The 19129-nt window shown below is 45.0% G+C and overlaps 1 protein-coding gene across 1 annotated transcript in view; it reads left to right on the top strand.

The window, feature by feature from the left end:
• Positions 1-566: 566 nt before the first annotated feature.
• Positions 567-19129, top strand: part of LOC131883069 (uncharacterized) — a 22067-nt gene continuing 3504 nt past the window's right edge. The window contains exon 1 of the mRNA XM_059230401.1: positions 567-1991. Coding sequence (XP_059086384.1) covers positions 587-1991 — 1405 coding nt within the window. The 5' untranslated portion in view covers positions 567-586. The remainder of the gene's footprint in view (positions 1992-19129) is intronic.

Below are 19129 nucleotides of genomic sequence, written 5' to 3'. Positions count from 1 at the left end.
ATCGAACGAGTTGTTTTATTAGTGTGCATCTCCTCGAGTTTTAGTCTTTTAGAGGACAGGTCGTAATTCAGACTGTGTTTTTTCCTCTTTGTCGTCCCCCAATAAATCCGAACACATCTCGTTTTGAATGTCATGCATGTCGTACGTAGTGTCAAGTGCACGGACACAAGAGCAATGAGAGTGGGGACCCACTGTCTGTCTGTGTCTATCTGTTTCTCTTTCCTAGCGCAAGTTCATTATTATCCTGCCAGAGAAAAGGGGAGTGCAATTCTCGAGATCTGATTTCAGCCGTGCTGGTACTTGCATGTGTATGTGAGACAAGTGAACATGTATGTAGGCAGAAAACTCAGCTGACTCAAACGCATGTTCCATGCCTCCGAACTAGTTGACATCCAGACTGGCAGACTGGCACACTAGCACAAGCCGCCTGCCTCGCTTGGTTGGTGGATTGGAGGGAACGAGCGAGCGAGCGAGCACAGCTGAGCAGAACAACAGAGCAGAGCAGTCTGTGTCTACGTAGGTGAGCAAAAGCAGATCCCGACCCTTGGAAGGAAGCGCGGCTTGAGATGGGGGGCGCAAAAAAAGGATGAACATTGAACAGCTCAGTTTGAGTCAGACCTCTGACAGAGCAAGAATACGTCCAGAGACCGAAAGAAACCGAGCAGTGAGCCGTTCAAGACACGACATGCTTTCTGTGATACAGCCCACGCCAGCAATGGGTGGACCTTTCCAAAGGCCCATGATGGGTCCCATGAACCCGCCTGGGGTTTCCAGTTCCGCACAGGCCCCTTTCAGCAATTACGGGACTGGATTCTATTTTGACCCTTCGAGGTCTGCTCGAAGTGGCACTTGTGATGATCTAAGAGTGGGAAGTTTCTCCAGCTCCGCAGAACAACCTTCGGGTTGTAGTGTCCCGCTCCCCGGATCGGGGAAGCCCAGTCATCGTTGTAATAGTAGTAATAATGTTAGCAGTGTTGATGGGGGTGTGATGTTCAATCCCGCAATGGCATCGGGTTCCATGTTTATGGGACCGGTTCCACAAGCTGTGAGGGAAGGCCGGCAATGGCCCAGTGCAATCATGGGGCTCAACAGAGACCTGCGGGGTAATAATTGGCTGGCATCATTTGCTCCGGGGCCCCAAGTTTCACATCACGACGCATTTGTCATGAAACAATACCACATGCATCAACAACTTCAACACCAGCGGCAGCAGCAACATCTGCAGCAACAGCAGCAGCAGCATCGACAACAACAACATCGCCATTTGCAGCAGCAACAACATCAACAGCAGCAGCAACAACAACAACAACAAGAGCGGCAACGGCAACAGCAACAACAGCAGTTGCGGCGATGCACCGTTTCGGGTGTTCCCAAATCCGTACCTGCGGGCAAGGACTATTCCAAACCCTTGTTCGTGGATTGCAGCATTGAATATGACTTACCCAATGCTCCAAAGATCCCTAAGAACAGTGATCCCATCCTTATGATTCATCCAGCTTACAGTCAGAAACTAGTGTCTTCTATGAAGAGTGTCGTCCCCTCCAGAGCCCCTCAGTCCTCCCAGTCTCGTCACCAACTGCTTCCACCTCCGCCTCCCCCATCAGCATCTTCATCATCGCGTCCTCATCAACAGAATCCTCGTCTGTTGGGAGGTGTGAGCATTTCTCGTCAATTGAAATCCAATGTTATCCTACCTCCAGTTCAGATCCCAACCAGTCGCAGTCACGGAGCCGGTGGAGTGGGGGGTGTGCCCATGAGGCCGGGAGACTCGTCCAGAGTGTGTAGCCTCAAGAATTGTCAGTGTAACATGGCTCTCCCTAGCAATGCTAGTCAACAACAGAGCCAAATCAACTCCATGCTAAAGCATCAACAGCAGGAACGCATGTCTTCGAAAATGTTGCTGCAACATCAGGCTGTGAAACGATCGTATGCAAGCATGCAACACCCCTATTTAAAACCTCGTCAAGGCGTGTTCTTCTCGTCCTCAACAGGTAAGAAAACATATGATTATAGCTCAATCTTGATCAACTGGAGAGCAACAAATGGGCAGTCTCGTCGAAGTCCCATTATCCCTACGTAGTATGAGTACGTAGACTGACTAGTCACTAGTGACCATCGACGTTCAGGGCAAACAGACTTCTAATTTCTTCTTGCCCGCGTAGAACCGGCACATCTCGCTGAGCTTTTGCTCCAAAAGTGAAGGTCGCGTAGAGCCTGTCATGGGTCATTTAAGGCGTAAATGCCATAAATCGTGCATTGAGGATTGGGAGAGAGAGAGACCGCATTCGGATCTCGAGGTATGGATGGTGCTGAATGTTGTCTCCCTGCATTCACTCCACCCTGGTTCTCATCTCGGGGGAAGGCTTCTTAAGAGCGGAACTCGTACGAGGTGCACAAAGCTAGGGCAAATCCCTATACTTGTGCAACGGGGGCTGCTAAAAAATGGAGAATGAACCGAGAAACTTTTTTTGATAGAGGCCGTTCGTGTCGTCGTCGTCGTCGTCGTGTTCTTCTCTCTCCACGTAGTCGTTGTTCACTCATTGTATACCCCTGTACTAATCGAGCTCGGGGCAAGTCCCGCATGGTTTTTCAAACCCGAGAAAATCGGAGAAAAGTTGGAAGGAGAAGACGAGTAAACTTTTTTCATCGCGTCCATTTCCTAGGTCGGTCTTCCAAATTCTCGCTTCTCGCCTCTCGAATCGAAAAGCCTCCTCGAACCTCACATAGCGAATACCAGTATCCCTCCATTCCGCCCTCCCGTCTCTATTTTAGCCCAGGAAAAACGTGGTACGACGAGATTGTTCTTCACTGCACTCTCATAGTTTTATATACGCACATACATCCATACGAAGGAGCGAAAGAACGAACGACCGAATCATTCGTTAGCGGGATACCAACATCACTACTACCACCAGTGAACAAACAACCAGCCTCTCCCGTTTCCCAAAGCGAAGGAAAGGATGAATCCGAATGGTGGGCGGCGAGTTAACGCCTAGATGTGTATGTACCTACGTACTTGAGTGAAAGAAATGCGGGAGGAGGAAAGAGAGACTCGCTTTGACTGAGGGTGGCCTTTTTCCTCCATTTCCCCTTATTCGGAAAACTTCATTCCATGGCATGTACTATACTCCATTCCTCGGATTCGCTCGCATCTCGGACAACCCTGCCATCGGCATTCATACTACTAGATAGGCGCTAGGCAGATACCCAGATACCCAGATACCGGTGTCGACAGAGCAGAAGGATACGTGGCTTCTGGTTGCCATTCAGACTCGCTCGCATCTCACATTCCTATTAGGGCTATTAAAGATGTGTACTAGCATCCCGATCCTCTTATGGTCTTGGTGATGTTCTCTGTCTGAGTTGAACGGCGTTTCTGCACCATGAATGGAGAAATGGGAGATCTTTTCAAGGGAGCGAGGAGCTAGCTCTTGGATGGATCACGAGAAGTGTATCTCTCCTCTCGGTCTTCGCCACTTCCTTTACCAACTGTGATTAGTTGGAAAACTTTTGTGGCACAATATCAGATACACTTTTTGTGAGTCTGGATCATGCATTCTGGGGAAAAGTTCTTTCAGGAACATGATTACAAGAACGTAATCTGTAACTTTTTCGGTCTTCACTCCTTGCGGTGGCAAAAGCCTTGTTGAAAGAGAGTTATTTGGACGTCGTACTTGCGTGTCTGTTTGATTGCTTCGTATTGAAATGGATCCCGAAGCCAAAGTGGATCTGGATATTCAATGATGTACATAGAATATGTGTTCGGTACGTATGAATGCGTGTGTGAGTAAGTTACCAAGAATGCGAAGACGAGCATAGCAGCATAGGAGCATAGGAGCAGACGGACCCGTGCAACGAATTCAATTCAAATCATCAAAAGCAATATGGGGGAACTCACAATGGGGCAAATGAGGCTTCCTTTGTGAATGAGGACAAGGCAACCTTAGAATGAAGGAACGAACGAACGAACGAACGAACGAACGAACCTCGTATGAAAGACGGAAGAATACAATTTTCATGATAAAAGATTTTGGACGGATCCATTCGTTTCTTTGCCATTGAGCCCTTCTCACGTACGTCCTTAGAGTCGTCCACAGTCGACAACGACGTCGTCGTCGACGCATTGAATAAAAGGGTAAAACTCTTTTCTGAATATCTTGCTCCATGAACAGAACCTAAAAGCCCTCCTCCTCCTCCTCCACCTCCACGGGATAGATGACGACACAGTTCGATCGTTCTTGTTGTCTTCACCGTTCCTTTCGTTGTTGTTGTCTTGGTCGTCCTCCTCCTCGTCCTCGTCTTCGTCGTCTTTATCATTCTTCTTCATTCGTGTTCTTTGGCCTCGGTCTCTTTTCCCTTCGTATTTTCGATGACGACGCAGTGGGGATCGAAGAGAGTTCCATTGTTGATGGCCGGTTGAAATATGGAGATTGGCAAAGTCCATAGATGATGCACCTGATCCCTAGATATGAGCGTGTACGTGCACTCTTTGTGCCGCAAAGTTCAAAGACATGTCAGCCGTTCTCGGATCGGTCCTAATAAATTCCACCGCATATCGCTGCCAAATGGGGATGAAAGAGTGAGTGAGTGAGTGTATGTATGGAGTGTATGAACAGTACCTATGTATGAGGTCAGATCAAAAGGATCCAATGGGACACGGCGGCATTAACACGCTATGAAAGAACTAGTCCAACTCGCCCCCCCCCCCTTCCTTTTTCTTTTGGTTGGTTCCTCATTCGGCCTTTTGATGAAAATGAAGCACTTGTTTGTGGTGAGAGAAACCGAGAAACGAGGAACTGCGTGGCACTTTGGAGAGAAGATCAGTAAGGATTGGGAGGGAGACATCAATCAAGCTCATTTGTGTTTGGCGACCCGACAACTCGTTCATTATGTTTGATTGAAAGAAAAGATAGAATTAGAATTTCCTCAGGTTGTCGACCATCCTCTTCCATTGATCTCAATCATGTCTCTATTCAGACAGAAACTCTGCTGAACTTGTGGTTGGCGTTGGATGATGTCAAGCAAAGCAGGCCCTTCTCTCGCTCTCTTTCTTTTTCTCGTCTTCACTCTTGCGTTCTTTCTTTCTTCCATTCTCTCATTCGCTCCTTCCTTTTTTGACTTCTTACACTTTGGTGGGTATTAGATACGACTTGTCTACAGCACTATTACACTGCAAGAGGTAAGGGATTCTTTTCAAAGAGTGCCCTTTCCTTCTTTCTTTCTTCCTTTCTTTTCCTTCTTTTTCTCATTGGCTTTTGGTCGATGTATTGGCCGGAAATGAAGCATGTTGAAGGTTGACTAACTGCATTGATAGCGTTTCAAACCAACGAGTGTTCCAGCAGAGTCCTCCCGAGAAGAAAAGGAATCAAGTAAAGCAAGTAAGGAAACCCGAGATTAGGGCGTCCCGATAATCCCATTTACAAGCGTGTTTCGTCTTTATTAACAAGGGATTAGTCCCATCATAAGACCGTTCGTCGTATTTTAGATGAGGGTAGATGAAGGCACACACACACACGCATCCACACATACTACTGTGTATAATTTGGAGCCGACTAAATATCCCCCCTCCCCCCCATTTGACTTAACTGCCTCCATAATGTACCCAGATTGTACAACAGAATCGAACAACACATGGTGAGAGGTGCTTTCATATGGGGAGGTTATATGAGGGAAAAAACAGGCTTAAGTCCATCCATCTAATGCAACCTGAACAGTCACATTAGTTAATTCCTCGCTTCACAGGAATCTCAGATCCCCTAGCTATGCCCTCTTTCAATGGCCCTTGCTCGTTCGTTCACTCGCTCACTTACTGCCCCCCACCCCTTCAATTTGTCTCAAGAGTGATTCGGGTAATTTTTCTCCCATTACAAAAATTGCAAGCTTCCACGCCGTGAAACTGGGAATCTAGGCGTGCAAAAAAAGAGAAGCTCTTTTCCTGAGCATTGGCTGGCTTCATCTGTACAATGTCGTCCTTTTGACTTGATTCAGAGATGCTCTCAGGGAACGAGATAGATCTACACATTCACTCACATAGAACTGTGTGTGTAACAAGCTTTGTACAAAGTACGAGCCACACGCACCATCGAGACGGAAAAGAGCCACACAATCAAGAAAATGTCAGTAATTGAAAGAGGTCCCCAATTACTGTGGACCTTTTTTCTCTCTCTCTTTCCCTTGGAGTGAGACGAATTGCTCCTCACAAAAATGAACATGAGGGAAGCAAACGCCTGGAACGATGGCAAAATCAGGGGGATGAAAAGACTCATCATAGCTACTCGTAGCAGCTAGTTGCTGCTGCTTGTACAGAAACGACATCATGATTACAGATTGTCCTCCAGTACACTCACTAACTCGTCCGTGTTTTATCTTTCCAAGCAGAAGAAAACCGCCAGAGTTGAACTTGCTGAACTGGACCAGATTGTCGTGTGGGATTATTATCCTGTGCTTGGTAGATATTGTCAACTTTTGACGGTAATCAAAAAACACGAACAACTCAACGACATCTTGGGCCAGCCAGAAGCTCTTGAAGGCTTAGAGGCTGAAGCGAGGAAACGAGTGAACGGGCGGACTAGAGAGAGACCCAACTAGATCATGATGAACTGCTATGTGTGTGCTTGTGTAGACCAAAAGACGAGGAAGATTGGACATTTTGGACAAGTCTGGCATTCCTCAGCTTCATTAGGGAGATCTGTTCAGATCTTCCTTCATTCCATAGAAGGAAGGGACCAAGCAAGCCATCGGGGCCATTGGGGCCACTGGAGAGAGAAAGAGGGGGAATGACGATCGAGTGGATGATTGCTATGTACCATGGTTCCTTCCCTCGTTTCCAATGCCATATCCAGATCTCCTCGAGGCTTAACTTAAGCCTTTCATGGGTTTTATGGAGCTTTTCATTAGTATTGCGCTCCTACAACGTCTTCGCTGCTTGGGTTGCTTCCGACTAGTCCCGACTGAATTCTGAAAGTGCTGTTAATGCTCGATCATTCACCGCACACCCTGGCTCTTTTTTGAATAAGTGAGCTGCAAGTGTGGATGGACATAAATTTAGCTGAAGCCCCCAATTTGTCACCAACATATCTGGGCAACTCAAAAATATCTCCTGTCCATCTTAATTACGTGATGCATTCCAAGTCTCCCTGAGTTTTACGGGTGGACAATCCCCATCTCGAAAACGTCGGGAACAGAAAAAAAGAGTCGCATTGTGGCTCTGCTCTCTCCTAGAGTCTATCATCCCAAGTACGCGTTATAGTTGTCTAGGGAACAATGGCAGGAATGAAGATGACCCGAACGTCGTTCCATTTTGGTCGGAGCTCTTGAACAAAAAGTCAGTATTTTATTCCCATTGTGTTCGCTGCTCACACAAAGAAGCCTTTTCTAGACGTGCCTACGACATTGTAGAGAGCTCTCCGGGCGGAAATTTCCAAGTTTGCCCAGTCATCCTTACCCACACCCTGAGAGTGTGATGGTTGATGGTGTTAACTAGGAACAATGAACCACACAAGAAACTGGAGCCGGGTGAAATCGTGGCTAATTTGAAGAACGAGAACCACCAAATGGATCACGACGACGACGAAGACGACGATGATGATGATGGTGATGATGACGACGTTGATTTCCTGCTCAAATTCAGCCATTGTCAATTGACATTTCCATAAGTGGCTTGACTCTTTGAATCCTCTCTCATAATAGTACTTAAATAAAGAACATCTGAACGTCCAAATCCTCAGCTTTTGTTGTTCTTTATTTGACATGTGGAACATATTTATCTGCAACAAGAAATGCTGAAAGTCCACATGAAATATCCGGCCAATGATATTAATCGAGCGCCGGCGTACTTAGTAGGAGTGATGATGATTTATGATCGTCTCCGTGGTGTGCAATGGAATGGTGCTGATGTTGATGATGATTGGACCAAAGTTGACTTGCCCCTGTCCAAGTTTGAAGATGACGATAATTTGGCTGTAATTTGGGTCCATTTACTCTATGGAAGTCCTAGAAAATAATCCAAATGACGACTTTGGTGAGAACCATTCTCAGCTCCCCTCGATCTTCTGGATTACAAGGAATTTCAAGCCAAGGTTAGAATTTTCGAATGGAGGTTTAAATTGAAGACTGGTTACTCACCTGTCGTGTCAAGGTGGCATTCTCGTCGCCGAGTTCAATCGCGTGAGCGAGCGAGCAAGCGAGCAAGGCCCCCTTGGGTACTACTCAATGTTTTTCACACTTACACTGTTTATTAGCCCAAGGTGCTCCCGCCTTTTTATGGGATTGTCTTCATTTTCTGGACTTGTGTACGAGAGTATTCCATCGTGATTGTGGCGCTAAAACCCTGTAAGGTGTGAATTGGTCACTGGATTTACTCATGAATTCCTCCCTCCTCCCTCCCTCCTCTTGAGGTATATTTTCAGTGCCAAAAGACAAAGCAAGCAAGCAACCTATTCATATCTCATATTTGGTTTCTTTGTCTAGGAACTCTTGTTGTGCGAGTTGGAGGTGTAGATTCAATATGAAAGCCTTCCGTTTTTTAGGAATACATGAGCAACGTTGAGGATTCTTGTATTTTCTTTTGTAGTGAAAACATGTTTTTCTTTGGGCAATAGTGCTCACACAACGACGAGTCTCGCACGTAATAGACTCAAGGCAAAATAATAGGAGGACTGCTTGGCCCGTGATGAACACTCACAAGAAGGATAAACATTGTCATTATTATTCAATTTCCCTCCATCCAAAAAGAACGGATCGGGGACAACAGACAAGATCAGCACTCTTCCTCATTTGCCGATGAGAAAGTCAAGCCACTAGGAACAGAGATGAAATCGAAATTTGCCGATGAGAAAATATATTGAATATTAGAGCTCCAAATTCTACCCAAATGCTGTATTGAGGAGAGATGCTTGAGATAACAAACCACCTTTGTTGACACACTTTTTGACTTGAGTGACAGTTCCAACGTTGTAATTAGCAGAATGACAATATCTCATTTGCTCTTGAGTCATATTTTGCAACAGGGATCTAGCTAACTCCATCAAATATTTGCAACCTCGTGTCACCTAGAAAGTCTGTTAACGAGACACTTCTTTGTCGAGACCGCCGGTTTCGTGTTTTTGGTGCCCGATTGCTCCTTCCATTGGATGGAAATTGGGTAGAAATCTTCTTTTTTCCGAAGAGTCAAACGAGCTTTGATGATGGGCGTGACTGACTGAATGACTTGACTGAATGGGGCGGGGAGGTGAACAATGGATCTAATGATGAAGGGCGTCCAAAAAAACGACGCTTCTCCGCCCACAAGATTCTCCGAAAATGTCTTTTAAGCCTTGAATATTCATCCGCTAGTCAGATCAAGATTGGGAGGATTCATTTCTCGTGTGACCTCCCTTCGCAACTGTATAATTCACATAGACGACTAAAACGACGACAACGGCGACACATGTTCTAGATATAGTACAATTTATTATAATCTCACATCCATTACTTGCAGGTAAGCTGATATCCAATGGATAAAGACTCGACGGATGTTGACTAATGAGCTGTGGGTTGGTATTTTCATGTCATTGGGGCCAAATTGGGAATTGGCAGCATTTCCACCAAAGCAACCTTTATCTTCCTCGGGAAAAAAGCTCGAGTGAAAAGGGCGTCTTTGGTCCTTTTTTTTGGCTCCTTCCAAAAGCCGTTTTTTGACATGGGGTGAAGGAGAATATTCCACGGCAGAGGAAATGAGAAATCGAAAAATGATATTTTACAATCTCTAAGGCGATCAATGTTCCTCCACAAGGCGAGGCGACTGCAGAAAAAAAGGAGACCAAGACCTACATAACGTAGAGGGGGAAAATGTGGGCAAAACAATTTCCCCCGCGCGTCACTCGCCACATGCACGAGATTTAATGTGCAGACTGCCATATTTGATTTTTGTGAACGTAATACTCCGTCGAGTCGAGCTGAAATGACTCCAGACCACTGTCGCATTTGCGGGGTTTTCTCCCCAAATTGTGCAAAAAGAGCCCAGACCGCAATCCCATATCTCAGACGCTCTTTACCTCGACCAACACACAGAAACCGCTGAAAATGAAGCACGAGAGGCAATTGTACTTTTGGCACTAGCTTTGAGCGCAACTTGGCTCTCTGAATTGAAGGGAAGGCGTTCTCTGGAGAATTGTTACTCCACTAAATCGTTAATGGATGGAAAGAAACGACCATTCGTTTGTTCATTCATCCAACCAACCAACCTTGAGTGTACAACGGATATCATGTGTAGGGAAGGACAGGCCCACGAACATCGAGCAGTCTGTACCTCTGACGTGGAAATATCTAAAGGCCCTTTCCATCATCATCCTTTCATTCTCGCTTTTTGTCTCGTTTATCTAATTCTTCTTTTGGAACAGAAAATAATGGAAAATGACAAAAACAACGATTTCTATTGCATTGTTCAATCCCCCTTCGTTTCTCGATAAAGGTGGAAGTAGGTGTATGTATGTAGCATAGTTGTTGTTGTTGTTGTTGTTCTTGGGGGATTCGGTCCCTCAGATTGTACCCATGCACAACATGTTGGGATGTTTCTGAATAGCAATAGTAGTAGTGGAAGATGATGCTTTAACAACAAAGAAAATCGAATTACAAAATCTGATACAGCCAACTCGAAATAGTGAAAAGAACCAAGGGTGGCGTGGAAACAAACATGTGGAATGAACTTCCTGTGTGTCTCCTCTGCAGATCCTGGTTTGTATGATAATGAACCAAGATTTCCCTAATTAATACTTATTTCATCTATCCATGCATTCAGCATGGTTATCCCCCCCTTGTTCGGAACCACAAAGGTGTTTTCAAGTCTCATATACTCCAAATCATCCGCAGGCGTGAAAACAAAAGATTTTTTTCCCCTACACCTCTCCTCCACTCTTCATCATCATCATCATCATCATCACCATCATCATCCTGATTTTGGATATTGTGCTAAAAGACCTATTGTGTTGAAGGTGCTTTGAGAGAGTGGACCTCACTGCGAGAACAACCGAGCCAAATCCTCCTTTTCACCTCTGGTTCTTCGCTCGTTTTACTACCTTTGAACAGTATGTACGTACGTAGCATAGGCACCTTGCTTGACACATTGGCAATTTTCGTCCATTAAGCCCTGGAACGCCCCGGGAATTGGAGACAAGCCTTTTCAGACGCAGGCAGATTTTTTTTGAGCAGTGTTCTTCCTTTCACTGTTCGATCGTAGTTCATCAGCACATGAAAAGCTCTTGGGACAAAAGAGACCTCTTTATTCACAGCAAGCCCTAATGATGTCACTAGAGGGAGTCTGCCTTCTCGCTTTATTCTCTTTCCTCGGATCATCTCGATCTACGAGTACTAGCACTACTGCTATCCTCCAACCAGTACACTTGAGTAGTACTTACGTACATATAGTAATACTGCGACGTACTGGACTCGGTCCACGATGACGAGGACTTGAACAAAACAACAATGAACAAAGGCTGCTTTACAACAAGAGGAGCAGAAACATTGTTTCAGGGGACAGGGTGTCACAAAACGCTTTGTGTCCGTCCGGATCTGGTTTCCTTTCGCTCGCCAGCTCTCGATCTCTCGAGCTCACAAGCTGGCTTTGGACATTTGTGGACATTTGTTCAAGCATAATCCCGTTCCTCATTTACTATTATTATGGGGCTTAATTCGGCACTTCTGCACACATCCATCCATGAGGGAGATCCAAGGGGAGCCTTGTCGTATTGCATTTAATTACACTCATTTCAGTGGCAATTAGACTCAGTTACTCAAGGGGGGGAAATACAGACCAGAACTGCTTGCAGATGGCGCGATTGGTAGGATTGGTCATAAAGGGCCCAAGAACTCTGGTGTATTCCAGGTTTTCCATCCATTTGGCGCTATTCAAGAACAGTGGGAAGCCACCAGCAAGCACTTGATTGGGTCTTCCAGAAGACGCGCGAGATGAAGTGTTCTCAAGTTGTCTTCAGTTTTTTGGCAGCCGTTGAATGTGCTGGTTGCCTAAAAACATCTCGCTGATAAAAATGCAGACTTTCCGCCATTGTATTGGTGGAAATGTGCTGGGTGAGACAAACTTTCGTCGAGCGTTTATTGCCTTCGAATGGTGTTGCAAAGCAGGCTTTACGAGCGATATTGCCATTCCGTCTTGAAATGGGTAAACTTGAAGTTGGTTTGCACGACTGCTCGTTCCCTTGGTAGCAAACAAAGAACTAGCGAGACCTAATTCATGTTTGAACTGAATCCTATAGATTATCTTTATTTTAAGGTAGTTTAGGATCATTAGCCCGGTGTGCCCTCCTCACGAGAGCCTACTTAGTGGTTATGATAATCGTATTCATATGACTTCGGGGGGAACCCCAAAAGGTGGATTGAACACGAAAAAAAAATGAACTGAATGGACGAGAATTTTTCCATCTGTTGAAAAGGCAGATCTTGATTAAGATTTGAATGCGAGCTTGACAATTCATTTCTTTCCCGTGCTTTCATGCTCTCTCTCTCTCTCTCACTCACTGGCAATTCGCTCGCTCTTTAACCACGATTATGGAGCATAGCTGAAACTCGCTTTGGATGGACGGTGAAGTCCTCCTCTATCATGTCGAGTAATCTCGGGCATTCAATGCCGTCAATCCCACTTCAATCTCCAATTTGAATAGACCATTCAGAGGGATTCCATGGACATGGGGCACGGATCAGAGAAAGGGAGGAAAAAAAGAGCCAGCAGCCAAAGAGCGACGCCCTCCTGCACAAGTGAAAAGAATGATAATTTTGTATGGCTCTGCTTTTCAATGGTTGATTTCGATCACTTATTCCGTGTGTCTCTCGCCAGTCTCCAGGATTCGTCCCAATGCATGCCCTATGAGGCTATGAGGCTATCCCACGAATATACCTACTAGTACGTAAATGTGAGCGAGTGTGCGAGCATGCGTGCATGCGTGTTGTAGATAGTAGCCTTTGATAGCAAAGAGGTGCGTGAGTACGCATTCACATGAAGAAGATCAACCGGAGGAGGCGAAAATGGTGCCAACTCATAGGTTGTTCTTTTGGCATTGACAATCATGGCCTATCCAGCACCGCTATTATCCTATGGCACCACCGCTCACTTGGGCTGGCAACAGCTACACAACATACCATTTGAAATGCACGTCATCATCAGGAAATCTTCATAGATGAGCGCAGCAGAAGGCGGACAAATTGTCCCAAGACCCACGGCAACTGATGGATTTGGCATTTAGAATCCACATATGCCTCGATTATTTCATTTCTATGAACAAACTTCAGCGAGTTGGTTCGTTTACGGCAAGAAAGAGCTTCTACCACCTTCTGTCCTACCTCAAGATATTCCCGTTGAAGCTCGAGTATGGTTGCCATTTGGTGGTTGGTTGATTGTGTGGTCGAAAGTCAAGCCCGTCGTCTGAGTCCGCTTTTAAATTGGCAAGATTGGTGAATAGTCCGTAATTAAGTCATTTGAGCATTTGAAGAGCCAAAGAGAGAGGGGGCGTGGAGAAGGAAAGAAGGGAGGGAGAGAGGACGAGGTACATGTGAGAAGTGAGTGAAGTTGATGACTCCTTATGACCTTTCATTTCATTTCTCCTTCCCTTTGAAAGGTTGCCAGAAATGGAAGACGAAGAAGAACTCCTCTTTCTATCTCTTCCTTCTGCCCCCTCCTCCTCCTCTTCCTCCTCCTCCTCTCCCCCTTGTGCCTTCCGTTCGCTCTCACTCACAGAGCTTTAATTAAAGTGTAATTGAATTCGGGGAAATGAAGCGATGACATTTTACTTAGCCTGATCGATCTCAATTACGACTCGACTTTTTCCCAGTTTCCAGGATTGCCATCGTCATTACATCTTCATTATGATTTCTTCATATTTTTTTCCCTCTACTTTTGAACCAACCAACCAAGCAAGCAATATGAGACACAGACCAAGCCATGCTTCCAGTAATTACTTCAGACCCTTTGAGATCAGCTTTGGAGAGGTCTTGTTGACATGGGGACTGGTTGGAAGTTGAAAGCTCGCTTTCATCCATCCTGGTTTCGTATTTGCCCAGTCATGTAATGAAATTATAGCGAATAGAAAATGCATTAGCTAGAGCAACAGCCTCCGTCGCGATGTCTCCGTTTCTTCCCTATTCTCTGGCCAATGATGTTGGGATGGAATTCACTTAAAACTTGTCAAGATTAGTTTGCAGTTTTCTCGAAATTGCTTTCCCGTTTCAAGTAGTTGCGTCCGAGTTATTTGGCCAACTTGGAAGAGGCAAAGTGCACACTATATAATGTCACCAGTCATAAATATGGCTATTAAAACGGCAATTACGGCCCTTTTATGGTCACACTGAAACGTTAACGACGACAACATTTTCTCTTCACGCCATTATGAATCAGCCTCAAAATTTGAATTGATTAAGGTCGGTGATGGTGGCGGTGGCAGGGGGAAGGTGCCATAAACCTATCGGAAACAGTGCATTTAAGGGCCAATTAAGACGGCAATTTCAGAGCAAATTCCTTCCAAAAGCAAAAGAAACTCGGCGTCGTCGTTTCACCCAAGGCACACACCTCAAAAGAAATGCAATTCTCCTCTTCCTCCTCCTCCTCCTCCTCCTTCTTCTGCTTTTTCGCCGAAGACCCATTCCTTTGCAAATTAGAGCGGCATTTTTCCATTCCCACCTTTTCTCGTTCCGTGAAGAAAAAGAAACGACCCAAAGGAAACGAAAACTCTGTCTCTTGCACTTTGAAATCGTTTACATCCTTTTTAGTGCTCGTCGCTGATGTTCTTTGAAATGTTTCGGTGGGTGCCAATAAACCTGAGAGGGTTTTCAGGGATTTGAAAGATTTTTTGATTGCCACACTTGAAAAGAAAAGCAGACTTGCTCAAACAACCCCATTATAACCCCTAGAGGAAGGGAATAGCCCTCTGAAAGGAAGATAAGGTCTGAGGGGGCGACCCTGTCCTGAAAAAGGAGAAAAATATCCCCAAACGTCATCTGATGCCAAAGCCAATCAACCATGGCCTACTTGTTCAAGTGTTCCGTCCATCCATCCATCCGATCATCCTCCTTCCATTCAGCATGCGTCGGTCTTAGTATACGTAGTGCATGCACTCTCGATCCTATGCGAGACAAAATTGAAGCCGAGAAAGAGGGAGGAGGGGAGGAATGGAGAATCGAGTAAACTGACCATTCAATCAGGTTAGGGGAAAGAGAGACCTTGGCTTGAATTACATGCCATTTGTCACTCTGATGACATAACCCAATTCCAAGCAAGAACCCGTGTGTTCAAGCCTCCTGGCGGCTTGCTACCCGGTTATTTGGTGGATCATGCGTACGTACGTAGAGCGTATTTTTGGATTTTGTCACACCAACCCCAGCAAAGAGATGAGACCTGTTTCCCATTTGGACAAATTGTAGGGGATTAGCGTGGTGGTGGTGTCATCCCTTTTTTGGGAGAAATGCGGCTCGATCAAAGCGTTCATTTGGCTGTCATGTGACGATATTCGCTTCAAATGATGACACGTTGCACTCTGACTGCCTACTACGTACTCGCTAGGTACGACGTGTACCCGTACAAAAAAGAAGAGCCGAATTGTTGCGCTCTGTGCTTGAACAAATCCCAATGTCGGGCGCAATTAGTCGCAAACACCCCTCAATTTGGAAATGAACTGAAGTTTGCAGTGAGGTTGTACTGTATGTAGTGTAGGCAGGTCTGGCGATTGGCGTGGATGTGGATGGGGAGCCCTGTAAGTGAGGGAGACTTCACACCATTTGATTACAGGGCATCACAATCACAATCGTCATCATCATCATCATCTTCCTGCTCTTCTCATGCGTGTTCTTTCGAAATGCATTTCGCATGATGATATGATGAAATGAGATCTCTCGTGTGTGTGGATGAATTATACACAATGGGCTGATTGTCTGTTGTCAACAAGATCTGTTTCTTGAACTGACACTGACGAAGAACGAACCCTCTGAGCCGAGTGCGAGGGATGAAAATCAAAGATGCATTGATTCCATTGAATTTGTCGGCACTTTCATCTCTTGGATTGAACAGAGCACACGTACATTCAGTCAGAGACTCTCTCCCGTACTTCTTAGTTCTTAGTTCTTACACCAAGAAGACATTGATTCCCAATGGGATAGATGGTCATGAGTTCTTTGTCTCTCAAGTAACTCCCCCTCCTTTCTTTCCTTTTCTCTCTCTCTCTCTGTTCTCTCTTCTGTCTTCACCAAGAGTAATTTTTGAATCATTCCATACAGATTTGTGCTGAACACTCGAGTTCATTCCGTGGGCAAAATGTCAGCGTTGAATGATGAAGCGGAGTTTAAATTGATATTTAGGCGCTTTTGGCAGCATCCTCATAACCAGCAGGGCTCGAAGCCAAAAAAAGGAGACTATAAATATGAATATCTTGTTTTTTTCTCTCCCCAACGAGCCGAGTCTATCTATTCCAAGACATTTAGCGTCTCTCGAATGACGGTCATGATTTAATGTGGTGTGTAAAGCCATAAAAAATTCTTCCCAAGCAAAATGTCACTTTCACGAAAACATTAGCCCACGAACGTAGAATGGCGTCCAGAGCTCAAAAAGAAGTCCATTATCTACTATTTGAATTCGTTTCATGTCAAACAAGGAGACAACGAAGCCAGTTGCAACGACCTGAAGTCCTTGTGTTTTAGCCATTCTCAATAGATGCTCTTGGATGGATGGACCATTGGGGGAATATAATGATTAAATCTCCATCACAAACTGACAGACGAGCGTTAGCTTTGAAGATAAATTGGCCTCGTGATTGCTTCATGCATTTTTCGGCTCCTGATGACGAATATGCCATTTGTATGCCACGAGTCCAACTGCGGCTCCCAAGATAGACCGAAAAAGTACGTTGTACTCGCAGTCTCAATCGCATTTATATCTAAACCAATGTACACGTAGATTGTGGCGTCGGTAATTAGCGTTGTCTAATGCCACGTACCGTATTATTACCTCTCTCTCTATCTTTCTCTCTCTATCCCTCAAGAGGCCAAAAACACACACGCGTACATTATCCTACTAAAATAATGAAGATGAATGCGGCAGATTACCTCACTGGAGGATCAGGAGGGTTCAAAGCCGGAAACCTAAATTGAAACTTTGATTAATGGAAACGAGTAAATCTGCTCCAAGTGAAGAAGAGAGGGGGGGAACAAGAACGGACCTGAAATCTTGGCGGTGCTGCTTAATTGCTAGTTGGAAGGAAACGTGAGCGGATAATCAATGGATTTGATTGAGATTGGGTTCAAGAGAACCCTCTCTTTCTTTCTTTCTTTCTTTCTCTCGCTCGCTCTCTTTCTCTCTTTACCTTGGTCAGCAGCTTCACCACTCCTATTACCGAATGTGTTTGGCCATTCTTGTCTCTCAATATGGTCAGCTTCGAGCAGGATACGTACTCCATCCATCCATAGGAGAACTAATGATTGTTATTCTAAACGATGCCTTGGAGATCTAATTATTTCTTGGCCATGTTGTTTTGGACCTCGTTCCAGTGAGCTAGCTAGCTAGCTCTGCTCGGCTATCGCTTGCTTGATCGTCGTGTCTCAGTGCAGAAGAGCCTGTCTGACTAGCAGAGTGAAGGCAATTATTTCGAGTGAGATGTCGAAAGGGGAAAAGAAGGAAATTTCATTACCACCGACCGTCATCTCATTTTCCAACGGGACAGACGGGGCAAATCAAGAACGAGCGTTTTCAAGTCAATTCCGGATTCGGGATTCCCCCCGTCCCTGGCCCACATACGGTATAGACGTACTATAAAGTCTTTCCATGTGGATGGACCATTCGCCCTTCTCATTTGGAATTTTAACAAAATATACACTTTGGAATGAGCTTGGTGAGTGAGATGGGAAAAAAACTTGCTTGGGGGCTTCATTCCCTCGTTCCGAAGACATTCCCTCGGTTTTGACACTTCACACTGGTCGTTAAAATTGATGGAATATTTATGAACCTCATTATGCGTAGGAATCTCGCCAATTGACAGACATTTCTATGTTCGAATTCAATTTCAGCGAGGTGGAGACCACTCACACATTAGTTGGCATGGCAAATAGACTGTTTTTTTTTACATTGGACAAGATTGGCCAACCTCCAAAAAGAGCCTTCATACACATACATTTCATCATGATTACGCTGTCACATATTTGAGTGTCATTTGATTGATCAAAAAGAAAAGTAATACAACCCAATAATGGCCTTTAGGTGGGAACAAGAGGGAATGCCGGTTTGGCCCCCAAGGTCTGTAGGTGAATGGTTCTCAAATTTGCACTTGTATCCACACTTCACTCTGAATGCTCTTCAAAAACTCGTCGTTCGAATGAGAACTTGAAGAAATAGAGGAAAATTTTGTGTGAAATTTGGCCCACTGGAACTTCAGTTCGTTTTCCTCTCTCGTCCAAATTATGTGTACTTAAAGCCGCCCCCCCCCCTTTTTCTTGGCACATTTGACATGAGAAGTAAAAGAAAAATAAAATAGGGAGAAACGAACTAGTTTCATGTGTGCCTTTCAGCTAACGAATGGACTCGGTGCTCATCTATTGCTCACACACTTGCTCGAGACTCATCCGAGGATCGAGGAGGAACAAGCGGAAGTGAGGAAAAAAACTCACACCATTTCTCCACCATCGACCATCGAGTCCTTCTTTGTCCAATTTGGATGATTGTCCTTCAGGGCAGAATCGCTTTGGAGACGTTTTTCATTTGAATGTTTGCCAATCCACCTTGGAACGAATGTCCTGTTGGCGTTGGCATTGTGGAGAGAAACGGCTGGAGGGGACAGTTGAAACCCAAAATGATATGTGCTATGTATGCACTCAAATAGGAACTCTTAATTGTCATCTCTAAATATTTGCTTTGGACGGGTTGGGTTCGACAATGGTAAGCGAGATTGGAGAGAACGAGGTTCAAAAAACGAAAAGAGGAAGTCATGTTTGAAAAGTGGAATTTTGTAGAGTGTCAAATTGTTTACAAAAGCCAAGTTTCGAACGGGAACAACGGCTATTACTCATTCACTTAACAAAACAAACCCAAAGTCATTAATGAAAAAAAAAAACGGAAAGAAAGAGAGAGAGAGAAAAGCCATTCAATTTGTGGTATGAAAAGAACAAT

The sequence above is a fragment of the Tigriopus californicus genome, chromosome 7 (assembly GCF_007210705.1).
Source record: "Tigriopus californicus strain San Diego chromosome 7, Tcal_SD_v2.1, whole genome shotgun sequence".
Classification (NCBI taxonomy): domain Eukaryota; kingdom Metazoa; phylum Arthropoda; class Copepoda; order Harpacticoida; family Harpacticidae; genus Tigriopus; species Tigriopus californicus.
The sequence above is the reverse complement of the archived record's forward strand: the minus strand, read 5'-3'. Positions and strand labels throughout refer to the sequence as shown.